The following is a 26,339-nucleotide window of genomic DNA, read 5'->3' on the forward strand; positions in this document are numbered from 1 at the left end:
ACAATAAAAGTGATCCTGCTCATTAGCACTTCGAAGATTGCATTTACATTTTTCACTCTTTCACCACACTTCAAACTATTGCGTGACTTTGATGGGGAATTATTACAACAAGCGAAACGAAACTGATGTTACAATTGTTGTACTGTTTCCACTGCACTAATGCAAAAATATTGCTGGAAAGTTATTAGATATTATTAATACAAAATACATGAATTCACGTTTTATTATTTCATTTAAATTCAAATTTACTATATGTCGGCGGAAGTAAAATGCAGACACAATAAATGCGAACGAGTAACAAAATTTCATATCCCTCACGCAATGTTTTGCAAATTCAGTTAAAAAACAACTTTATTAAATTAGTATTTACTTAGAACTATCATAACTACATAATAAAACCAAAACATCCGTGAGAAACCAAAAAATTAGTGAACAAAAAGAAATATCAACAGAAAACCGACGAGCGTTGTTGCATTTAAACAAATCATAAATCCATGGACAGGATTTTAATTAATTGAATTCAGTGATAAGGAGCGCAATGGGGTAAGGAGGTTAACTAAATAAACAAATTTACTATTATTACCATATTTTCAGTACATCTAAGCAAAATTTAATTGATTAACAGTTTTACAAAACGAAAATTATGTGTGAGCAACCCTGTAAATAGTATTGACAATTGGCAGCACTTTTGCTTTTTGTAAAAGATTAGGACACGTAAGTTTTTTGTCAAATCTGACAATCTTCTAAAAAACAAATTCACGAATACCACGGAACGTTAATATCTGCACATATTGTTCGTTGCAAAGGAAATTACTCTGAAAATCATTTATATATTAAAAAGTTCCAACTTGGAGTGTAAATACAACTTATTTTAAAAATGACCGATCCAGGTCAGTGGTATAATCAGTTGCCCCGCTTTACACGCTACTGGATAACATGCACGGTTGTGCTAAGTCTGCTGGCCCGTTTCGGCATATTGCCTATGAACTCGGTGTACTTAAGTCGCCATGCCGTATTGAGTCATTTGCAATTATGGCGATGTGTGACCGCATTATTTGTCTACCCACTAACATCAGCGACGGGATTTCATTTCCTCATTAATTGCTATTTCATCTCGCGTTATATAGCGCAGCTGGAAAAGGAGCAATTTGGTCGTAGTCCAGCAGATTATTTGTATATGCTACTATTAGTCGCATTTCTCGCCAATGTTGGTGGTTTGTTATTCAATGTGAGTATTTTCCAATTTTGAAATGTTTTGGTAATTGTACTGATTTTTATATATAATATAATAGGTATTTTTCCTGATGGATCTATTGGTGGTATCAACAACATACATTTGGTGCCAGTTGAATAAAGAAGTTATTGTGAACTTCTGGTTTGGCACACGTTTTAAAGCTATATACTTACCATGGGTGTTGGCGATCATGGAACTAGTATTCCAAGGGTAATAAAACCACGTAATTGTTATAAAAATGCGATGACTAATTGGTTTTCTCTCAGATCGATAGCGTCGCTAATTGGTATATTTATTGGGCACTTTTATTACTTCTTCAAATTCCAATATCCACAAGAACTTGGTGGCGGTGCGTTTTTGGAGACACCGAATTTGTTGTGAGTTTCGTTACTCTCCTCTATTGCAACTCTTCAAGACTTACGATTGATTTGTTTTCAGAAAACAATATGTGCCAGATGTGAGTGGTGGATTTAGTGGATTTGGCGAACCACCGGTGAGCCGCGCACCTCAGCGGCCAGCACCAGGCAATCCTTATTTCGGCAACACTTGGGGGCGCGGTAATCAGTTAGGTCGAAATTGAAGAGAAACTGAAACGAGGTAATGAAGTGGAATGTTTTACAACGCAAACTTCTGAATCAATGAAAGATATTATGTTGAACAACGTCTAATTTACACATTTGTAAATTTATTTGCATTTGCATACATACAGTTTACTACAAAACTGACTACAGACGCTAATGCCGTAATTTATCACTGCACTAATTTCTTCTAACATGAATGGTGAACTTAAAACAACGCATCATATAATGGCATATGTAGTTATGTATAAATTTAGCATAAATTTTTGGTATTCTATGTTCACACAAAGGATGTGGTGGTAATAGCTTTGTAAATAGTATAATAAAAACAACAAATCTATTATAACAATTTATTAAATTTAATAAGAGAACAAATACTTAGTAACAAAATATGCAGGCAAGTGTATACAATTTGGCATATTCATTTGATATCGCAAAGCAAAGCAACGCCACGTAATATCCAATGGTCTGGCGACTTCACTGATTGTAACCAAAGTGGTGTGATGTAGTTGAGATCGGTGCGATTGATTTTCTTATAAACTGGACACTGGAAAATTAAAAAGAAAAACGTTAAACTTATAATTCAAAAAAGTAAAAATTTCAAATTGAAAGTAAATAAAGTTAGAAAACGGTTTTTTACATTTGAATAATGCTAACTTTTTTACTATGTATGTACCGTGATTTATTCAATATGCAGCTTTCGTTTACTTTTAGTCTTATGAATAATTCTAAGCTTAAATAATAATAATATTTTAAGTACTTTAAATATACACCCACCGTATATAGTTTTGGATTTTTCGGTGCAACAGAATTTATAGCGTATATGTGCACAACTGGAAGTGCTACGTACAACACTTTGTTTGTCGCTTCAATTAATCTGGAAAGCTTGCGATCCCAGCCAGCGCCATCCACAAACAAGCCCTCGACAAAAACACCCTCTTTCGGTGGTTTCTTACACTCATCGGTGCTCACTTTCAGCACATCATTGTGCATGGTGACTTGATCCAAGGCCCAGCCCTGGTGAGCTCGAGCTACTTCTTGCTTCATGGCAGTTAAGAAACCTTGTGGATTGAAGAACCCGGACATCCAGAATACTACTGGGCGACCCTGCATTTAAGCATAAATTTTAAATCAAATACTAAAATGCTTCTATTTCAGCTTAGTGAACTTACAGTGAAACACCAACTGTTGAATTGTTGATTACGTTCCAGTAATTCGGTAAACCAGAAGCCCAAACTAGATGATACCCAACTTCCGCGCTTCCATATTTCAGGTACACGGGCATTGAAAATATTATCTAAAGCGTCCCGCAGTTGTTCGCTCATAATGATGGTTCCTTCAATGGCTAGCAATAGGTCCTTCAGTGTAGTTCGGACTAGGATGATGATCTGCACCATAAGAAATGTACATTTACCGTTTATGCTAAGTGTATGGTATATAGTCGTCAAGACTCACCCGCTGCATGCGATCAATTTCTTGCCGCAAAAATATATTCATTGAGCTGGTATGACCCATAAGACGCAGCCGTTCTCGAACCTCATATAAATCGTATGGTGGTGGCATTTTACTTTGCATGTCACGTGTTGAACGAGCTACACGATCTTCCCGGGTCTCACCAGTGCCACCAGCGGATTCTAGAATAATAGAAAATACGTTCTTTTAACGAAGTTTAGATTAGATATCGATGCATGATTTATTGTATTTACATATATAGATTTTATAGTGTACAGATATAATAATGTGGAGTATTACGAGTTGTTACTTTAACGATCATACTTGAGTCGTCTAATGACACACAGTTGCTCAGAATTGTTTAATGTAACAATTAAATTGTTATGCTTTAACACTTTGAAGCTTTGTTCCCATGTTAGGCAAAGTCTATGCTCCAAATGATTGAATTCCAATACACTTAAGTGTACCATACTGCGGTTTCCCGCAATTTCAAATAACTTTTCCCAACCGACTCATTATACTTTCAACTATTCCTCGCTTAACCCTTTCCCGATATTGTTGCCATATGGCAACAGTAAACTTTAAAAGGCCGTCAACACTCTCTTGTAAAAAATATCAACTTTTTTGTTACATATTTGAAAATTGAAGTTTAATGGTTAAACGGAAATAAAATAAATAATAACCGCCCATTATATATCGGTAATACAACATTTTTAAAGAAAGCCTTCTGGCATATAGCACTTCACTCTGAAATTTGTATTTTGCATTTTTAGATTTTTGAGGCATTTTGGGCAAATGTTTTCAACAATTTTTGAATAAAGTATATAGAAAAATGTTCAATCTGTCATTTGGCATATAAATATTTTTTCGCTCGCAGCTTTAAAACTAAGCTTGTTGCCATATGGCAACAAATTTCTCGTAAGGTGTTAACTTGCATTAGATTGCAGAAGAAGTTTATTTGCGATTGAAACCAATACAAAACATTTGTTGCCATATGGCAACATTAAAAAAAAGCACTTAACAAGAAAAAATAAAAAAATACCAGTCTAACGGTTAGACGCGATAGAAGTGAAACCTTCCGTAAAACAAACTGAGAGAATGAGACGAAGGCAGCATTAGGAGCGGGATAATTATAGATTCATTATAATATTGCTATAAAGTTCATATTTTATTCATCCTCAATGTTTTCAATTTCAACAAATGATATAAGTGGCTTTTGATAGCTAAAATATGATACAAATGCTTTGGTTTCGATGTTGTCAACATATCTTTGAAATACCGTGTCAATTGTTGTTTTTTTCTGTCGATATTCACGACACTTTTCTGCATTATTTTTCGGCATAATTGCGGTAAACATTTAAAAATGAAAATATTTACGAATATAAAAATACGGACGCAATACAGCACACACGGTTGCTATTATGAGCGTCGTAGCGCGTATATTACACAGACGTACTAACATACACACAAACATTCGTAGGACGCTTGGTTTGAGTTTTTTATACATATGTATGTATGCTATACTATGGCCTAGCCTATGTACGTACATACATATTTGTGTTCTGAACTTCCAGCAAAACAATGCTTATTAATATACACATATGCATCTACATACAACCGCACACACAGGCCACTCACTTTATTCCTGTAAATGCGTATGTCGTCCAAAGCTAAAATTCTATGCCTAGCGACTACAAGAACAAAATGCATTAATAGGCGCAGGCGTAGCGGTCATCATCCTAGTTGCCATAGCGCTGAACAGTCGCGGCGGCGCCGAACAGTTTCAACTATTGTACTGTGCAACAAAAACTCATCAAAAAATTGATTTATAAATTCGAGCTCATAGTTCTAAGAGCAAGTACTTTCATTCATAAAACGAGCCGCCCATATGCTAATTTTCTCGACAATTCGAAAATAGTCAATATTGGAATATTTCGCGTAGAATTATTTGCCAATATTCAATTTTTGTCAAGTCGAGTGCCCGCGGCTCCGTAAATATGTTTGCACCCATATATGTATGTAAATATATGTTTCTAAATGCTCGACAACCGCAGCTGCCTGTTCAAGGTTACTGTACATTAGGCCGGGTCGATTTGTGGGAAGGCAAAAAAATCGCTCATTGCTCTGTGAAAATCATATTCTAGGGATCAGAATAAGAAATTTTGCCGAAGGAACCATACCTCTAAAACGATTTCTGATGTCCCCCAATATGGGTCGAACTTTTCAGTTTCTTTTCTATAACTCATATTCATTCATTTACATATGTTCTGACTAAATAAATTTCTTAAGAGAAAAAATAGATAATATTATAAATAAATAAAAATAAAGAAAAAACATAGCCATTTAGCTGATTTTTTCATGTAAAGGCCAAAAATGGTGATATTTTGAAATTGGGGGACATCAGAATTCGTTTTAGAGGTATGGTTCCTTCGGCAAAGTTTCTTATTTTGATCCCTAGAATACGATTTTCATAGAGCAATGAGCGATTTTTAAATCGACCCGCCCTACTGTACATGCAATGCTGTGCCTATGAATGCGCGCTGGATTTCTTGAGAAATTTTACCGTATGTTTTGCTGTGGCGAGGCACATATGTACATACACACAACATATATACATATATCCGCATATATATAATACATACATATATAAATTCACAAATTTAAATTTGCTTATGCCATCCTTCTGTGTGCCTGGTAATGAAGCATTTTCTATACATACATATATATACGTATATCTTTTTTCTTCTTCATTTTGGTGTCGCTTTTTCGTTTCACTTTTTCTCAAATCACTCCCAACGATTCTAAAGAAACTTTCACTTCAAAAAAAATTTATTTGTATTGTTATTGGTCCTGAAATAAATACTCAGACAAAAATTTGGATTTTTTGGATGGCGCAATAAAAAGATGTAGCGAAAGGGTTAAGAATATATGTTTTTCTAATTGACCATCTAATTCACGATAACTAATCCCAGTTCGTGCGCCTTCAGTGAATTCGTGTACCTATTGCCAGTTTTCGTTGTTGTGGTTGTTGTATCAGCAAATATATTCCCCATACATATACGGAGAATGCTGCTGAAGTGGCAATCGTTGGCCGGATATAAACCCGGATCGTTCCGGCTTCGTAAAACTGACTGTCGTGGGACGTTCCAGTTTCATCGTGGAAGTTAGGCTTTTCAATTTGCTCACACGTACGACTTGTCAAATATCACAATTTGATAAGCTATTTAATCATCAATGAAACAACTGAAAATTCTCGTTTAGCTGGAAGTATTCGGCTTATCAAAGCCGAGTGAAAAATTGTGTACGAGCGAGCTGAGGGTAATTTGCAAAACTACGACTGCTTCGGTAAAAAAGTGGTGAGTGTGTTGCAATTCGCAAAAAGACAAAATTGACTTAAAACTAGTTGGTGTAAACCTTAAGAAATACATGTAGCTGGTCACAGCTCTTCAATACAAAAGCAAAGTTGTTCTACTAAATTATTAAAGGTTTATTTTCTCAGACGCACTGATACAATTTATTGAAAATAGATACATTTTATTGAAATGGGCCACTTCAAATTATTCTAGCAACTGCCGATGTGAATGGGATTGTAACAAGTTTATCATTTCGAGTATTGCTGTACTCGTATAATATTTTTCTAAAATTTACGAATCTATTTCCAGGAGCTGTCTAGGTACCATCCATGATAATTATTCATTATTTCATAATTCTCAGTGCTTCCAGGTTGGATTCAACTATTTCTTCAATTCAAATATTTCTTTAATTAATTAATTAAATTATAAATATTACTTTTGGTTAAGGAAACTATCTCCATTTGAGATATTAAATACCTTTGTGACAGTTCATAGTTAGTCTATGAAATATTATACTTCGACTACATTTTAAGTATTTTCTGCTCAGCACAGAAGAAGGGTGATTCTGCAATTTGCGCCAACTATCGCGCAGTGTATTGCGTGAAGCCCACCATCAGCCAACTGATTGGACTTTATCAGTTAGGCTCCAACTATCGACCAGATATTCACGATACGCCAAGTCTTGGAAAAAGCTCTTGAAAAAAGAATGAGCACGCACCATCAGAGTTTGTCGATTTGAAAACAGCATGAAAAGGAATTGTCTACAGGGTCCGGCACTTGAAGTGGAACCAATTTTAGACAGCTCGCGCAGCTGATGCACGAACATTAGCAGTCTGTTAGTTGGCTAAATGACAGTTCAAAGAACTGTTTACAAGAGCGTGGAAGCATTTTGCCGAGAGTAAAAGCGAAAAAAAATCAGTAAGTGATTTCAAACGACTGTAACGTCGCGTTAAATGGTTCACAAAGTGAATAAACGATTTGAGCGAAATCCCCGACAAGCGCCAATCAAATGGCGAAAGAACTAAAAATATCTGACCGTAGCATCCACCGCATACTCACAACTGATCTCAAAGTCAAACCTTACAAGTTCCAAAAGGCGCATGATCTCACACCAAAGCAGCAACAAGTCAGACTTGAAAGAACGAGAGAGTTGCTTCGCTTATCCGAAAGGGGTCAACTTCCGATCATTGTGTTTTTTGACAAGACAATTTTTCAAATTAAGCAATTCGTAAACACCCAAAACGATTGTCCGCGAGTGGTCCAAAATACCTGCAAGTCCCATTCGAGCAGCTTGCGATTCGTTTCTTTAGCGTCTCAAGGCCCTAGTCAAGGCAAAAGGTGACCATACCGAGCAAAAAAAAGTAAATTGTTTTTTAATTTTGTATTATTTTCACACATTTTTTACTTTGAATTGAATAAAAGTAATTTTTAAAACTAAATTTATGGCCTTTTTAATTGGTTAGCGCCGGACCCTGTATATGCCGTCGTCTAAGAATTTGGTATGCTCGCAAAACGAATGTGGATGTGTAAAATAACGTTGGGCAATACCACCCACTCCGTAGGAATTGTGAAGGACCTCTCCGAGCCCTTTAATACCAAATGAAACTTCAAACTTTTGAACTTTTTTAAACTGATGTTGGGAAAGTTTTTTCGAACCGCAATGCTCAGCCATCACATTTTATAAAAACACTCATGCTGGGTTATACCGATTATAAAGGGTCTTTCAAAATACGTGCCTAGATTTTGTTTTACAATAAATTATATTAGTAAAAATTTAGATTCTTTCAGGTTTCACTATTTTGTTCAAAATACGACTATTAACAAGTATTTATCAAAAATTACAGCATTTAAATGTCAACCATGAGCAGGTCTACAGGTAAAACCCGCCAAACAGTCAATTATGCTTTCAAGAGTGCCTAATTGTGAAAATATTGAAATATCGATGTTGAAGGTTATTCAGCAACATTTTGCGCTACAACAACAATACTCTTAACCAGAACGCAAAGTTTTTGATCTGACAGTCCTTTTTCTACCCTCGACAAACCAGTTTCTTGAAATTTTTTCAAAAACCTTTGAACTCTCGACTCATTCGGACGATTATTTTCACCAAGAAAATCACGAATTTTGCCATCTGTTGTTCTTATAGGTCGGCCATTTTCCTAATAAGTTCCAACAATTTTATTGCGTTGTTCTGTCGTGAAAAACTGTACATCTGTCTACTTGTCAAATATCAAGGATGACGTAAAAAAGGTACCGTCTAGGAACATCTAGGTGTGTCTTTTGAATAACCCTTTATTAAAATCACTGGCTTAGAATTTACAAAAAATAAATTATTCGATAATAACATTACTCGAAAACGGCTAAACCGATTAGTCTAAAATTTTAACACAAGCTTCTTAAATATATTTTTTAGTAATTAAGCCAAGATTTTTTCTCACCGATAAATGTTTATTTTTTATAAACAATTTAAGGCCGAAATTTCGGTCAAAAATGTTTTTTTTTTTTTTTTTGAGAAAAAAAAATATTTTGCTAATTCCTTCGATTAATTACTAGATTTAACATTACTTTAACGAAATCTGTTTGGTTTTTTTAATTTCAGTGGATCCAGTTCAGAGGTATAGTGGATAAAGAAGCAAGGCGAATGGGTCATCAAACAAGCAGTCGTTTGAAGAAATAAGGAACTTCATTTATTAGAGAACCACTATTTACACCGATAATAATGTCAGCATTGAAATCCAACGGAAAATATCTCTTGCCGACAAGTACTACTATGAACTAAGTAGGCAAGCAAGTAATATTGTGCCCTCTCAGCGCACAAAAATCACATTTTATAAGTCTCGGGCGTGATACCGCTCTATTGTATGCTGGAGAAACTTGGACAATGTTGTTGTAGCATAACAACATCCAATGAGACGGTCCTCGGTGAGTTCGCGACCTTTGCACTTTGGCGACGCCGAATATCGCAAGCGATGGAACAATAAGCTGTATGAGCTTTTCGACGACATAGACATAGTGCAGCGAATAAATTTTAGCTTATCAGCTGAGTAGGCCGTTTTATTTGGCGTGGTATCTGCTGATATCGGATTGAGAAATGGAAGGACTTGGATACACCTGGTGTCTATCTGGCGCCAATTAGCGTGAGAAAGAAACGGCTGGCGTAGTTTGTTGAACTCTTTAAAAAATACCCCTAGTCAAGTAGCAAAGGATGTGGGTATATATAGGAATTCGCACATTGAATGCCCTCTGTAAGCGCTCATTTTGTGCCTCTTGCCATATCATTGTTTGTTTGCCTAAAAATTGTACCCCATTAAAAAAATAAACCCTATTAAATGGTTAGCTGTCTGTCAATGTTTACTACTACATACTACACTTAACTTTAGCCGCTACACCTTATAAATAAAATTACTTCCTATGTCTTACATACATACATATAATATTTACACGTTTCAAACTCACCCTTTGGCTGTATGGAAATAATCGTATCCAAAATACTCCGCATTGTATTTGTCTGGTAAGTAATTTCAGCATTTGAGTGAAAACCGTAAACTTGTGGTGAGTCCAATAGAGGCATATCGTCGATCGCCTCCAAATATGCTTCTTGCTCTTTGAAACAGAAAATCTTGTAACCTTTGTAGAACTCAAATGTGGGTGCAAATAGATAATCGTGGAACCACACGCGTGCGAAAGTATTCAACAGACGCTTATCATAATCGTCTGTAACTCGACCACCGTACTGCACTTCACCCAACATATAGCGCACTGTAGTCCAGCTAATACCCTTGCCCGGTTCCAAATCGTCCAAGTGATTTTGTACAAATAAACAACTGGCGTACCAATCCGCAAAATTGAATTCATATGGTATATTCCAGCCCAATGGACCGAATTTACGGCGCTCTTGTACGACTGAATGTAAAAAGGAGATCGCAAATACCAGGGGATGGTAGAAATTTGATTGGGAGTAGTCGAGAAAATCTTGTGACAAATTTCCGTAGGTACGCTTTAGACCGGCACGTATGCCTGCTGGTGGTTCATTAGTAAATTTAATGGACATCTGCAACAAGGTAATTGAGAATTTCTCATGTGGTTCGGTTGTGATCCAAATCCGGAAGGATTCATTGAATGAACCTGCTTCGGCCTTTTCCAATTCCAATAATTGTAGGCACAATTCGTTCATATATTCTAAGCCCAAGTGACAATTTTGTAACAAGACCCAACCACCATCGCTGAGGCAATTGGCCACTAGCTTGCGTGCGTGTATTTCTTGGCCTTGACCCATCGATATGGGATAGCACTTGAGTTCATTTTTCTTGGCCAGAGCTTCGATATTGGACGAAGGATCCGAACCCATTGAAAGGAAGCAAACTAAAGGTGTTAGAAGTTTACTCTCCGATAGCAGTTCATCGAAATTCAGAACTACTGGTTCTGCGAAACGGTCACCCAAAGAATTAGCGATATATTTGCGACTCTGTGCAATGGTGCGATCCACACACCACGACCGGATTAGCAACAGTTTATAGAACGGTTGCAGAGAATTTAAACCATCCGGTATTGTCTCATTTTCCGGGCATTCTTTTTTATACCAATTGAACCAACCCCGCTCATTATTCGTGACCTTAGTAAGAACATTAGCAAAGGGAGGCATCTTCGACAATTGCACCAAATTCAACCATGTCTCGTCGGTGATCCAGCGGAATGGCACAGGTGGACAATCATTCAAATTCAAAGCTGCGCCGCCTTTTATGAAATTCTGAAATTCATCATAGCTCACAAGATCCAGCTGACGATCGATATTTAGCGCCATCAGGAGTACAAACAAAAACTTATGCTGCTCATATAATCCCCGTGACTTGTAACGATAAATCTCAAAAGTCAAATATGAGATAATACGTTTGATGCGTTTAGCTGTAATATGGGTTTTAGCTGATAGATGCATAGAGGCATCGAAACGGTCCAGAAATTGAACCAGCGATGTCTGGTACATACAATTTACCATCGCCATACTGCACACCAAGAAATATAGAACGCTGCCGCGCGTTGCCACTGGCCGATACTCTTCGCGCGCCAAGTTGATCTTTACCTCAGTTACTTTAGCGACTTCGATTTTCTCCTTCACCTCTATAGCCGTATTCTTGCTGGTGTTCAGCACTTCAATGACAGTTACATCATCCAACAGGCTACCTTGAGTGGTGGATAATTTGTGTAGCAAATTCGCTTCTAACTCCTTCATCTTCTTCATATTATTCGTCACCGTTTCGACCAAATCTTGACGCTCCTCCTCCAGTTCTTTGCGTTCTGTCAGAATCACACGACCTAGCAGCTGGTCCTCCAAACCCTTCATTGTTACTGTAAAGTCTATAATTGACGTACGCGCCGATACTTCCGGTGTGTAAGCGGGGTTCGGCAATTTTGTTGTTATATAACAACGAAATGCTGGATTGTAGTCAACTTCTTTGTCGCCAACCTTAATTTTGTATGTTGTGCCGACCTTCAGCAAATTTCGGTCCAAAACATTATCCAGGCAAGGATCCAACTCTTCACCAACATCTTCAATAATTATAGGTAAGCCCAAGCTAACAGAATCTTCGATATGATTGCGGAAATATTTATGATTCAGTGTCGTCACTATGAGATTATTCAATTTCTCCTTATTCTTAATCCATGCTTTGCCTTGCGACTGGGGATCGATCAGCAATGGGAAGCGTACGGCCTTCGTAGCGATAATACCATTCTGCACGGACAACTCATCCGAAGGGAGACCTTGTATATTCCATTCACCGATTTGCGTGCGGTCCGTTAGACTTTCGATAATATTTAGGTTGAAAGACAATGGTATTGTGCGCTCGCGTACTTCCTTCAGCCACTGATTTTGTAAGTCAATACGATATTCTTGGTTAAACGGACCCGTATACGACAGGAAGGCAGTCAATATTATGGTGTCACCTACAAGACGATCCGTTTCGCTTTTGAATTGCGCAATCTGTTCGGTCCAACGTATTTTTTCGCCAGCCAAACCGCTAATCAGCGCCGTTGCGGCATCCATTTTGTCTTGCACCTTTTTCGCCTCAGCCAGCACAGCATCCTTCTTAGCAATAGCTTCGTTAAAACGCGCTTGCACTTCAGCTAATTCGCGTTCTTTGGAAGCGAACAATTCTTCGGCTTCTTGCAAGTCAGCGGCCGCCTTCTGATATTTAACCGTTTGTATGGCTAAATTGGCCTTCAATGGCAATACCTCTTTATTCACCTCAAAGTACTTAGCCATTGCGATGGTCCAGGACAATAGACCGGCAACATTGCCGCAAGCTACCTTGGCTGCTTCAAATGTATACATACTATTAATAAAAAAACAAATAAGAAAGTGATTTCGGTTGAAGAAACTGTGGTACACACTTATAGTTAAAATATGGCAGCATCAGATCCACCATTTCTGCATTAATGATGTCCGTTGGATATTCGACAATCTTCTTTAGGAAACTCGTATCTGACATCACCTTCAGCGACTCTTCCCAAGAGCTTTGTAGAAATTGCTTTTCGAAATCCGGTTTTATGGGTTTTATTTTCTTACGAAATAGGATGCATACCGCATCCATAATGAGTGTAATCAAGTATGGCGGCTTACCCAGTTTTCGTACAGTCGCTATATCGGCGGCTTTGATGGTCTAGTTATAGGAGAAAATATGTGAATACTCAATAAATTAAAATTAGGGCACTTCGCTATCGCAGTTTACTTACGCGTAACGCGGCTTCGGCTTCCTCTAATGCTGGACGAGCCTTTTCCAGTTTAGCTTCGGCAACCTCTTTGTCGGCCGATATAACTTTCACTAACTCACCAGCCTGTGCTTTCTTCTCCGCAACCTGTACTTTGACGACTTCAGCGGCGGCAGTGGATTGTGCCACCGTCTCCAGTACTTCTTCAGCCTCTTCCGTCGCGATTACAATGACTTTATTCATTTCAATCAAGTCTTTTTTCAGTACGGAAACCGCAGCGCCTGCTTCGTCCAACTTATCTAAGCCTGAGCTCATGCGATCGGACATTGTAATGATATTCACTTGTTTATCTTTGTACAAAGTCATGTAGCTTTGTAAAAAGGATATCAGCGACTTAGGCGTTACAAATGTAGTGCGTCGGAAGCGTTCGAAATATGATAAACAAGCCTCGGATACAGTTTCATGTATCCAACTCATTAAGTCTATAACTTGTTCTTTTATTTCCGGAGCACAGACTATGGGGAAATCTTTCAAGTAATGCTCCGATACCGCAACACGCGCATCCTCGGGCCATTTTTGGAACCAATCAATGACACAACCGGAAATAAGACCAGGAAATTTCAGAGAGCGTGCACGGAATTTCTCGCCAATCTACATATGCAGTGGTATAAGCACTGTGAATATAAATGTATTCTGAAGCGATTTCAGCACTTACCGGTGAGAAGCAAAGCGCAATGTGTAGATTGAAGCGTGCGCGTGACAAAAAGAAGTCATAGAGGTTGTCCTGCGTTGGTATGCGTTTGGGCGCTATTTTCTTCATGATGGGTATCATTTCATTGTAGATTTCGTCTAACATAAAAAAGGAAGTTTTTTTCTATTTCATTGCTCGATTTTTCGACAACTTACCCATTTCATCCTTTGCAAAAAGATTTGCAATTTCACCAGAGCTGAGGATGTTGTTAATAAATTCCAAAAAGCCATCATCCTTGATTTCATTATCGGTAAATATGAATGTTATGCCCCGTCCTTCTAGACCAGCTGTGCGATATAAATATTTTAAATCTTCAACGAGATTACCCGCATTGTAGGCACGTGTTAGTACGATTTGGAAGAACTTATAGTTGGCTATGAAGGATGCCAAACGTGTAAGACTTTGTTTGCCTGAACCGCCGACTCCGACGAGCAGAGCATTGCCCCTTTGAGAAAGGTGGGAAATTGGGTTAGGCAATAAGTGAAATACACAGTAAGTCGACTTACCTCGGCATACTTAATATTCTGGAAACAATCATAAGATGAACTAGTGCATCACGGAAAAATACCATGTCCATGGTGAATCCACGTACGTATTCATTAAATTGGCCCATGTAGAAAATCACTTTCTGTTTCACAAAGTCGAAACTGAAATTTAGAAAAATGTGTAATAACGAGGTTTCCACTAATTTGTTGAAGATCGATTCGCGCCGTTTGTTAAGTCGCATGGTGGTGAAAGAGCTTAGCTTACAACTTTACAAGATCAAACTAACTCAAGACGTAAATCCGCTAAAGTGTTATGTTATTCCAATGTTGACAACCCTCTTTAAATCGGCTGTAAGCTAACTAAGATAATGATTTCAAAGAAACTTTTCGAGCGATTGAGTATAAAGGGCGATTGGGTGTCATAAAATCTGCTTACACAGCTTTGGTATAATGAAATTGTTCGTTGCATTGCCCCTCCAATTTGGGACACATATAAAAGCTCATACTGAGTTAAAACTAGGTTGTTCAATAAGTTTTGCGGTTCGATAGGTTTTATTATTCAGTAGAGTCTCCCTGAACATCAATACACTTGTTCCAACGAAATTCTAATTTATGAATCCCATCCCTGAAGTAAGAATATGGAAGGGCTGCAAAATAGGATTCCACAGCTGTTACGACGTCATCATTTGGTGAAAAACGCTTTCCGCGCATGCATTTTTTAGGTCTCGAAATAGATGGCAATTGCTATTCGCCAAATCTGATGAATACGGTGGATGCTCCAATGATTCGAACTTTAATTCATGTGTGTCAACCATTGTCAGAATGCTCTTGTGCCACGGTGCATTGTCCTGATGAAAAATAGTTTTTTTCTTTTGCAAACTGGGACCCTTTTCACGAATTTTTCCCTTCGGTGGGTCTAAACGGTTACAATTATATTCAGAATTTATTGTTTTACCAGTTTACAAATAATACACAAACAAAACATCTTCTTGGCTGATTTCTGGACACGAACTCGTTTCGAAGCCGAAGAACCAGATTCAAACGCCTAGGGTGATCAATCATGAGGTGCTTTTTTCAATAGTTAAAAAAAAACAAAAATGTAAATTATGTTCAAAACCTTTATTTATCGTTTGAAAGGACATTCTTTGACATTTACTTTTTGAATATGACTTCATTCAAATGTTGGCCGCAACTACGCTTAAGGTGGTCCATTCTGAAGGTCCAATTTTCAATCACTCGTTCGAGCATTTCGACTGGTATGTCCTGAATAACACGCGTAATGTTGGCTTCCAGAGCTTCAATCGTAGCTGGTTTATCAGCATAGACCTTGGACTTCACGAATCCCCAAAGAAAAAAGTCCAAAGGTGTGATATCACAAGATCTTGGTGGCCAACTCACAGGTCCTAAACGTGAAATCAGTTGCTCTCCGAAATGACTTCTCAATAAAGTTATTGTTTCACGAGCAGTATGGCAAGTGGCTCCGTCTTGTTGAAACCAAATGTCGTAGAGATCATTAGATTCAATTTCAGGTAGCAAAAAGTCCGATATCATGGTACGGTAGCGAGCACCATTCACAGTTACGTTGCGGCCATCATAATTTTTGAAAAAATATGGACCGATGATTCCACCAGCCCATAAACCACACCAGACCGTTGTTTTCTCTGGGTGTAAAGGTAGCTCTTGAACCTGTTCTAGTTGCTCTTCATCCCAAATACGGCAATTTTGCTTATTGACGTAACCATTGAGCCAGAAATGCGCCTCATCGCTGAACAAAATTTTGCTCGAAAACAGCGGATCTTCTTCAATCTTTTCAAGAGCCCAATCAGCAAAACGGTGACGTGCAGGAAGGTCATTTGGCTTTAGTTCTTGTACGAGCTGTATTTTGTATGCTTTTAAATGAAGATCCTTCCGTAAAATTGACCAAGTTGTTTTTGACACGTAAACAAAGAATGGATTGAAAGATTAAAATGAAACTTCATACTCTCTTCATCCTCTCTTATCTAACCGCAAAACTTATTGAACAACCTAGTATTATATTTGAGTAAGTCCGAAGAATCAGCCCATTAGTTTCGACACTCAGCTTTTCAGCCGTATAGTGTACAAAATATGTACCATATGTGCTAAGTTAATTTAGGAAACTCAGTTATGTTATCACTGTGTTTGGCTGGGATGCTCTTTAGGGCAATTAATTAAGCTCCAATAAATCCCTTATTTGGGAAAATCTTATCATACTCGAACCGTAAATGGAGACCACGGCCATACGATTTAAATTTGAATATATATTAGTTACAAGAACTTTTAGAATAAATTTGAGGTTTGTGAGAATAGATAAGTGTATCCTCAACTAAACCCAAATAAAACCTCTTATTTCAGTCTAACACCTGTGAGGTATATTGGACTCCAGATTGTAAAGAGAGAAATATGTAGTTCGGAGAGCTCAACTTAACAAATAACAATCCAATTCACTCTACTGTACCATCTACTGAGTATAGGCCGAGATACTTCTTACATGGTCAGCTAGTTATCTGAAATAATCTTAATATTAATCGATAATCTATAAGTGGATGAGGTTTATCTCCCGACATGAGATCTAACTACATTGCAAACGATCTTTCCCATATCTTTGAACTGTCGAAATAACACCACCTCACCACTTCACTTTGTGCTAGGAAAATTCTTGCTGCAGAGCAAAATGAACTTTTTAAGCAGCTGATTTAAATTTTAAAATTAGAAAACTCTGCTGATTCCATTCTCACCTTGGTATTTCCTCGTATATTTTTGGCGGTTCTAGTGATACATCCTGTTCATCATCCTCCCCAGCATCTGGAGCATCCCTTAAAAAGTCAACGAAAAACGTTTCTTCTTCAGGATAATGCTCAGCTATTTCCTCTGGCAAATTTTTCAGAGCATCGCCTTTCAGGCAATTCAAAAACCACTCTTTGTCCTTGAACTCGGTAAACCGATCCGCAATAACACGTGTACATTCATGACACCACAATTTCAGCACGGTTTGTATATTGTCGCATTCCTCCGCCTTTATTTTCAATATACCCTCCCAAATGCGTGAGAGATCACGTAAATTGAATACATAATGGAAATTCGCAGGTGTTGGTAACATTTTCGCTTTGACATTTTGCCAGAAAATGCGAGTGAGCGGCACCAAATGTGGTATAGTTTCAACGACTTCCTCGTTAAAGCGCGACAAACAGAAATAACCTTGTCCGATTTTATTGAAAATCTGATCCATAGAATTATGACTTGGCAAAGTGCAGTTGAAGATGGATAAGTGGCGTTTCAAACGATTTGGTATATCATTACGACCACCGCCCGGATGTATCATGGCTGCCAACAGCTGTATGTCCATAATAGTAGAGAAGTCACCTGTGGTGGTATAAGATTTCAAGTATAGGTATGGATTTCAAATTTTATTTAGTCACCTGGCTTTTCCAAAGAATAGAAACCACCCTGTTCGATCATTTGGCGCACAATTTCGTTGGTGATTTGATCACCCCATTCATTAATCACTGGCATATTTATATCATCTATGAAGACAGTCATCGATCGTTGCCCCGGTGGACCATAGGTGGTACCGACACGTTTTTCCACATATGATTCGATAATACGCTACAAAAATCGGGCAAAATGAGACGTTCTTATCTGTTAACATTCATTGGGAAAGAGGATAGGCAGAGCGTGCATGCATTTCTCTCAAATATACACAGCATTTTTAGAAACTAAATCTGTCATATCGTCCGTGTACTGCATTTTTAAATCCTTTGAAATAATTATATTATATTTTTCTGACCAAGAAACTAAGTTTTTTCCGCAGAAGAGTGGGGAATGGTTACATGGGAATATAAGTTCAGTTATGAGGGAGTGTAAGAAGTTCGAGGAATGATAGGAAAGGGTGTAAATAAGGTTCAATACACTTTAAAGATCTTTCACTAAATTTACTAACACCATAAAATAGTTTAATCTAGACCTTTGAAATAGCATATCAATTTCCCTTCTTAATCATCAGTAGAATCTTTCCTCGAACCTTTTTTTCATCTGGAGTCTAAATCTGGCCTACAGGAAGGTGGTTAAGGGGTCGAACTTAAACTTCAGTGGGTCAGCCACCACGACGAACTTTTGTGAAGAGCTGTACATTTCTGCGCAAAAGTACATTTGGGTGCATGTAAGTAAGTAGTATAGCGGCTTACATTTTTTTATGAGCAACCAATAAATCAGTACCAATCATCTTTCTAGTCAATTAGGTCTCTAGAGATGGTGCCACTGCAGGAACTCTGGTTTCGACTCCGGTGCAAAGCAATAAATTCTAGTTTCGTTTCTAGAAACATTCCGGTGTCTAAATTCATCCCAGCAATTCATGTTATTGCTACAGAGTTTCAAAAACTCGCGTGCATACTCGTCATGATCTTGCTTCTGAAATGGTGTCAGCTTGGGATATACCAAGATCCGTGATCATCCCAGGATGCTCAGAATGGTCGTAGATTATACTCCAACATTTTTTTTTAACAAAGCAAATTTTTCGCCTTTATCAACTACTATATCCAGAGTGCATAGCTTCAATATGCCGATAACCAGAGCGCTTGATCGTCTTCAATTAACTCTCTACCTTGCTTGAAGAACTATGACGCTTTCAAATTATTAGTTTTGATGGTCATAAGCAGATGACATCACTTCAATAATGATCCCTGTTTTTTCTTTTGGTTTTTGAGGAACTTCGTCACAGCACAAAACTCAATTTTCTTCACTATTTATCCCACGATATATGCAAGTATGATATACTAAGTAAGTATGACATAAGTCTATCGTATACAGGTCCTGTACCTTGTATGTATGTATAATTGGCTCGTACACCTTTTCTGTGCGTTTGGCCGAGCTCCTCCTCCTATTTGTAGCGTGCGTCTTGATGTTCTTCCACAAATGGAGGGACCTATAGGTTCAAGCCGACTCTGAGCGGCAGATATTTTTTCTGAGGAGATTTTTCATAGCAGAAATACACTCGGAGTTTTGCCATTGCCTGCCGAGTGGCGGCAAAACTTTTTCTTAATTTTGGTGTATCACCAAGATTCGAACCTACGTTCTCTCTGAACTCCAAATGGTAGTCATGCACCAACCCATTCGTATACGGCGCTCCAGTACCTCATATAAGATAAATAAGTACTATGCCCATGCCCTAAATACCAGAGAACTTTTGTAGACAAAATTTTTTGAGTTTGGGGACGAATGTCATGTTTCTCATATGTTTGCTAAGGTAATCGAAAATTACAAGTAAATTACTCATTTTAACCCTAATTCCATGTCGTTCCCTTTGACACCTTAATCCCACGTCGATGGGTCGACGCTTGTTTCTACTGTATAATGCCAACAAAAAATTAGAAAAAATTAGAAAAAATTCATAAGGTATCTTTTAAGCTTTAGCTAAAAATACCTGAAGAAATTTTTTATTTTAATAATATTTTATCATAAACAAATGATATGAAACAGACACCGTGCAGAAGTTTCATAAAAAACGAGCCCCCACACATACCTGGTACATATTTGGTGTTGTTGCCGATGAAAAATTAAAGGACTTGGATAAATGTTGCTCCGGATCATATTGCGCCATATATCCTTTAATCATCACCGTCTTCGCAGTACCCTGCTCACCAATCAGCAGCACCTGCTTGCGCTGCTTTGCAATATTATGCATCAGGTATGCGGTACGTACGTTATCCACATTGGGCACTAAAATCGAGGCGAACTCCGGTATGCTATCCTCAGGGTAGATGAAATCTTCAACTCGCGTATTCCAATGTTGCCATAGACCCTGATCATCAACATAATATTCAAAAATCGTCTCGTTTGGCTGTCTCTTTGGCCACTCTTTAAAATATGCGAAAAATACTAGTAAAAAATAATATCGAACTGAGGCTGCACTTACTTAGCTTTGACGGATGCTTAACCAAATATTCTTCAAATTTATCACGTTCGTTGATTTCCAGGACAGCGCCCAAAGTCCACATTAGAGCAAATAGGAACATACGTTCCAAATATCTTTCGCTTCGATTGCTACACTCCTCTAAAATGCCGTCCATAATTTCGAGCATTTGCTTAATATAGATTGCTTCCAAAATACGCATTTTAGCCATGAGCTTTGTTTGTAGGAAGGTATGTGCATCATCATAGATGGCAGCATAACATCGTCGGTATATTTCTGCTTCAGCTGCGGGCTGCATGTGGACCCAAGCTGATAAAAGGAAAAAAAAGAAAACTAATTAAAATTATATCTCTAAAAAAAATGCATTTGTTTTAATTAGAAAAAGATTAATTAGCTAAAAGAAACTAATAACCAGACCATCCAATATATATATAAATAATATATCATATTTATATAATTTTGTTCACGAAACGGTTGTATGCAGCAGCAAAATATGTATATGTGACTTCAAAGCTGCATTCGACAGTACGGAAAGGAGTTACCTGTATGCCGCGATGTCTGAATTTTGTATCCTCGCAAAACTAATACGGCTATGTAAGATGACGTTGCTCAACACCAGCAGCGCCGTCAGAATTGGGAAGGACCTCTCCGAGCCGTTTGATACCAAACGAGGTTTCAGACAGGGTAACTCGCTGTCGTGTGACTTCTTTAACCTGATGTTGGAGAGCATCGTAAGAGCCGCAGAACTTAATCGCTCAGGCACAATTTTTTATAAGAGCGTACAATTGTTGGCGTATGCCGATGATATTGACATCATCGGCCTTAACAACCGCGCTGTTAGTTATGCCTTCTCCAAACTGGATAAAGAGGCAAAGCGAATGGGTCTGGTGGGTCAAACAAACAGTCGGCGCACTCGCGTATCGGCACCCACGTCACTGTTGACAGTTATAATTTCGAGGTTGTAAAAGACTTCGTTTATTTAGGAACCAGCATCAACACCGATAACAATGTCAGCCTTGAAATCCAACGTAGAATCTCTCTTGCCTACAAGTGCTACTTTGGACTAAGTAGGCAACTGAGCAGTAAAGTCCTCTCTCGACGAACAAAACTAACAGTCTACAAGGCTCTCATCATCCCCATCTTAACGTATGGCGCAGAAGCTTGGACGATGACATCATCCGATGAAGCGACGCTTGGAGTGTTCGAGAGAAGGATTCTGCGTAAGATTTTTGGACCTTTGCACGTTGGCAACGGCATCGCAGACGATGGAACGATGAGCTGTATGAGCTTTACGACGACATAGACATAGCGCAGCGAATAAAGATCCAACGGCTACGTTGGCTGAGTCATGTCGTCCGAATGGATACAAACGCTCCGGCTTTGAAAGTATTCGATGCGGTACCAGCTGGTGGTAGTAGAGGAAGAGAAAGGCCTACTCTGCGTTGGAAAGATCAGGTGGAGAAGGACTTGGCTTCACTTGGCGTGTCCAACTGGCTACGGTTAGCACGAAAAAGAAACGACTAGCGCGCTTTGTTAAACTCGGCCAAAATCGCGTAAGCGGTTATAGCGCCAATTAAGAAGAAGAAGATGTATATACCAGAATGCCCATATTGATGAGAGGGGTCGACTTACCCATGTTTGTGCGTTCGTCCGTGTACACGATGGCTCGAGCAAAAATTAATATTATATACTTTAATTGAACTTCGTATACACATATTGCGCTTTATCCATCTATTTTTTCAATTTTCAAGAAAGAAAACAAGTGATATCTCGGTTATAGATAAAACAAAATTAGACAAGCAAACGCATGTTAACTTTTGAAAAAATGCACGGTGTCACTCCCAATTTTCGATGAGTGAATTTATCTCGATAACGACTTAATAAAGTCGGCCAAACTTGGTACACGTTTTGCTACCCACCTCATTTAGAGCCGACCTAAATATTATTGAGATCGGATAAAAATCACGCCTACTTTTATAAGTTATAAACAAAATTTCCGTTTGTTCTTCTGTTTTCACACGCTATTACTCTTATTAACTATGAGTTTGCTTAATTTCAAAAATTAACAGCCGGCCTAAATTTACTTTTAATAAACTGTGAGCGGGTATACAAAATTCAGTCAACCGAATGCAACTTTCCTTACTTGTTTTTCTGTTATGTAGATTTAGATATATTATTATATAACCAAATATCGGTTTTCGATTAAAGTACAACATTCAGATCATACAAATTTCTAATATGTGGACAATCCGATTAAACCGATCAAACCCAATAATATAACAAATTAAACGTAATTTCCAATCTTTCCTTCTACTTATGATTAGCATTTCAACATCTCCTATGATCCCATTTTTCTTTTATTTAAGTGGCGCTATATACTTAGTTGGTTGTTTGGATGAGTTCCTCCTCCAATTTATAGTCTTGTTGGTGTTTCACTATTAGAAGAGCTCACAGTTTTATGCCCCCTCTGAACGGCAGTATATCATATTTTATGAGGAGCTTTCTCATTACAGAAATATGTTACTATCGAGGGTTTGTCATGATATGGCAAGGGGGACAGCTTTATGAGACTGTTTCTATCGTTTTCATGTGTCGAGCCCACTCCGGGTCACACAATGCGTGATAAATGGTAGCACAAAAATCGTCACATGGTCACGTGTTAGACTTTGCTCAACTCATTCGACTCCAACGCCACAGGTTTACCAACAGCGTTCGTTTGTTTTTATTTGATGAACAAAAGTGCTTTTGTTGAGCAAAAGTGGTTTTTAAAAAGCTTCAGCAGCGGTATTGGACATTTTTAACAGTATTCAACAAGATGTTTTTAAATGTAAAATTTTTTCCAAAAGTGATAAATGTGTAAATGAAATGGTTTTCAGCGAGCGTTAAAATAAATATACATTCAAAAAAATATTTAGCATATTCCTTTTGGTTATCCAACTGAGTATTACGATCAATTTCCACTGGAACAATCCGGATCCTTTTTACGAGTATTGGCACAATCATATAAAAATTTTGTTTCAGTTCATTCAAAGAAGAAGAAAGTTAAACAAAATGTCACATTCTTCCACGGAAATTGTTGTCGAAAATGCATTCGAAATGCTTAAAACAAGATTCAGACGATTACTTCATTTCTAGGAAAATTCAGACTAGGGCTATTCGTCAAAATAATTACATGTGGATTAGGCCGGGTCGATTTGTGGGGAGGCAAAAAATCGCCCATTGCTCTGTGAAAATCATATTCTAGGGATCAAAATAAGAAACTTTGTCGAAGGAACCTTACCTCTAAAAGGAATTCTGATGTCCCCCAATTTGGGTCGAACTTTTTAGTTTCTTTTCTATAACTCACTTAAATTAATTTTTTCATTTACATATGTTCTTAAGAGAAAAAATAGATATTATAAATAAATAATAAATATTATTATAAATAAATCGATTCGAGCACTCTAAATGGGTCAAAGTGGGATTTTTCAAAATTTGCCCCTACCCAAAAGTTCGACCCAAATTGGAGGACTTCAGAATTCGTTTTAGAGCTATGGTTCCTTCGGCAAAGTTTCTTATTTTGATCCCTAGAATACGATTTTCACAGAGCAATGAGCGATTTTTAAATCGACCCGCCCTAATGTGGATGTTTCATACACAACATTTGGAACATGACAGCATGGAAGATGAAACATCAATAGAAGACGAAGGACCTGCAAATAATACACATTTTCAAGAAAACGGTATTTCAACCGAAAATCGGCGTTTTTCAGAGCTGATTAGTTAATTTTTACAAAAAACCTCATTCAATATGAAATTTATAATATAATAAATAAATCTTTGATAATTTTAATTTATGTATGCATTCACTTGTCAGTTCTACCAATTACAAAAGTCTGTGCTGCCAAACAAATTACAAATAACAAAACCAACAGAATGAATGTACCCATTTTTCTTTAATACAAATCCGTTATTTGGCATTATATCCGAAACGACTTGGTAGAAAACTAAATTATGTAAATTTTTGGATTCAACGATCAACCTTACGTAGTAACTGGATGGTCTGGTCTTGTGTAAAAAAATCATTAATTATTTGGGATGAGCTGACGATCTACCATAACTGGTTAGACTTTTTTTGTAACAGTAACCAAAGACTTCCGCTAGAATAGACGTTTGCATCTATATACGTGCACTTACCTTCCATATAGACCGTCCACTTCAATACCGATGAGCTCATAAATGTCATACCGACACGACTTACTGTAGCGGGCGAAGCATTATCAACATTATCTGGTTCGAATACCAATTTTGAATTATCCGCCATTTTTATACGATCACCATTGGCCAAGGTCAAGGTTTTATTATCGTCTAATACAGAGTTTAAATTTTCAATCCAGACCGCATCTACGGGTCCATCCAGAACGATCCAGCAGTTTTGATGTTTCGGTATTTTCAGCGAACGTCTCCATAATGTTGAGAAAATACCATCGGTCCAATCATTGGTGGCCACGTCGAGGCGACCGAACATTTGAGGAGCAGTAATGGCCTTTGAATGGAAACAAGTAATGACAAACTAGAATTAGTAGAAACAAGCAAAGACTCGTACACCTAGGTGGGGTGAATCTAAATCCATTAGGGATATGGAACAAAGAGCCTCAAAAGGTACTCAAATTCGTCAGAAGCATTCAATTATAGGTCTACGGTCAAGCGCAATAGACCGCCTCAGAGTCATACACTGCGACTGGCCCAATAATAATATAATGGTATTGAAATTCTCTATGAAAGGTCTGTTTTTCAGAAAACATCATTTAACTTTTGAATGCAATATTTTATCTTCCTCTCTCAAACCTTAAGCATTTGGTTGACTCACCTTCGGGTTCATTCGCATCTCCTTATGGGGCTGTCCCATTTCGGTGAAGCATCTTAGCATCGCATGTGTGCAGCTTGTCTTTCCAGAGCCAGTTGGTCCCATCAGCATCAAACCGTGTCGCACAAGCGAAGTTTCGTACAGCTGCACGACCTTCAGATTCCATTCAGGATTGTTCACATAACCCAGTTCGTCAGCTACCTTTACAATGGCACGCTGAAGATCTTTGTATGACGCTTGGGTCAGCTTAATACCCGGGAACATGTCATCGATCAGTGAAATAAATAGACCCTCGTCTTCATCAATCAGTTTTGAAACATTCATGTCACGCAACACGCGCATTACGATAGTCTCCTCTGTATCAGTGGGATTGGCACGCTTTTGGGCACCTAATGTACGTAACACTGATAAAATGTTACGCAAGCCAAAATCGTAGTGCACTTGCTTAGATAGCTGCTCTTCGCAAAGCTTGTAGAGGGTGTAAAATTTACGTGACAACACCAAATTTTCCTTAAAACCACAACTGGCTAATTTCACCCGAATAATAATAGCGCGATCCGGTACCATCATTGCCACAGAACGGAACATAATCTTTAAATTTTCGGGCAATTCTTGACGCCCTGCATAGCCGGGATTCATTGTAATGAATAGACCAAATTCGGAATTAAGCGTGACTGTATCACCATCGCTGAATATGAACCAGCTACGCTTTTCTTTACGCGCAGTCAACACAATATAAATTTGTTGCGCTGCTACCGACAACACAGGCAACTCGATGCGATTGAACTCATCGAAACAGCCCCAAGAACCAGACTGCGCTAGTCCTTTATAAATACGACCCAAGCCGCGAAAATCCATTTGATCCGAACAATTGAACACCACGACCAATTTGCCCAAAGCACGGCCCATATCTTTAGTTGTCTCTGTCTTACCAGTGCCAGCAGGTCCCGCCGGAGCACCACCCATTGACATACCTATGAAAATAGAATTTTAAACGTAGATAATGGTT

The 26,339-nt window shown here is 38.0% G+C and overlaps 2 protein-coding genes across 3 annotated transcripts in view; one reads left to right on the forward strand and one right to left on the reverse strand.

Moving 5' to 3' along the window:
• The first annotated feature begins 727 nt into the window (after positions 1-727).
• Positions 728-2,161, forward strand: LOC129246820 (derlin-1). 2 transcript variants are annotated; one of them, XM_054885454.1, is made up of 5 exons: positions 728-1,228; positions 1,293-1,444; positions 1,501-1,611; positions 1,673-1,831; positions 1,944-2,161. In XM_054885454.1, exons 1-4 carry the CDS (start codon positions 878-880, stop codon positions 1,812-1,814), a joined length of 756 nt encoding a protein of 251 aa, XP_054741429.1. In that variant the 5' UTR covers positions 728-877; the 3' UTR covers positions 1,815-1,831; positions 1,944-2,161. The 2 variants fall into 2 exon arrangements, with proteins under 2 accessions (XP_054741429.1, XP_054741428.1); XM_054885453.1 differs by having other exon boundaries at positions 1,673-2,161.
• Positions 2,149-26,339, reverse strand: part of LOC129246821 (dynein axonemal heavy chain 8) — a 45,143-nt gene continuing 20,952 nt past the window's right edge. The window contains exons 19-34 of the mRNA XM_054885455.1: positions 25,334-26,304; positions 24,661-25,009; positions 20,488-20,793; positions 20,095-20,429; positions 17,996-18,182; positions 17,315-17,939; positions 14,580-14,720; positions 14,229-14,518; positions 14,038-14,171; positions 13,347-13,973; positions 13,005-13,273; positions 10,074-12,946; positions 3,268-3,446; positions 2,985-3,200; positions 2,590-2,919; positions 2,149-2,359 (exon numbers count right to left, since the gene is read on the reverse strand). Of these exons, the coding sequence (XP_054741430.1) occupies positions 2,234-2,359; positions 2,590-2,919; positions 2,985-3,200; positions 3,268-3,446; positions 10,074-12,946; positions 13,005-13,273; positions 13,347-13,973; positions 14,038-14,171; positions 14,229-14,518; positions 14,580-14,720; positions 17,315-17,939; positions 17,996-18,182; positions 20,095-20,429; positions 20,488-20,793; positions 24,661-25,009; positions 25,334-26,304 (7,958 nt within the window). The 3' untranslated portion in view covers positions 2,149-2,233. The remainder of the gene's footprint in view (positions 2,360-2,589; positions 2,920-2,984; positions 3,201-3,267; positions 3,447-10,073; positions 12,947-13,004; positions 13,274-13,346; positions 13,974-14,037; positions 14,172-14,228; positions 14,519-14,579; positions 14,721-17,314; positions 17,940-17,995; positions 18,183-20,094; positions 20,430-20,487; positions 20,794-24,660; positions 25,010-25,333; positions 26,305-26,339) is intronic.

Source organism: Anastrepha obliqua, chromosome 5 (assembly GCF_027943255.1).
Source record: "Anastrepha obliqua isolate idAnaObli1 chromosome 5, idAnaObli1_1.0, whole genome shotgun sequence".
NCBI lineage: Eukaryota > Metazoa > Arthropoda > Insecta > Diptera > Tephritidae > Anastrepha > Anastrepha obliqua.

Excerpts from the sequence above, each read along its gene's own strand:
- LOC129246820 (XM_054885453.1), top strand. The coding sequence starts at position 878 with ATGACCGATCCAGGTCAGTGGTATAATCAGTTGCCCCGCTTTACACGC. Across the intron at positions 1,229-1,292 it reads TTGGTGGTTTGTTATTCAAT|GTATTTTTCCTGATGGATCT; the intron begins GTGAGTATTTTC and ends ATAATATAATAG. Across the intron at positions 1,612-1,672 it reads TTGGAGACACCGAATTTGTT|AAAACAATATGTGCCAGATG; the intron begins GTGAGTTTCGTT and ends ATTTGTTTTCAG.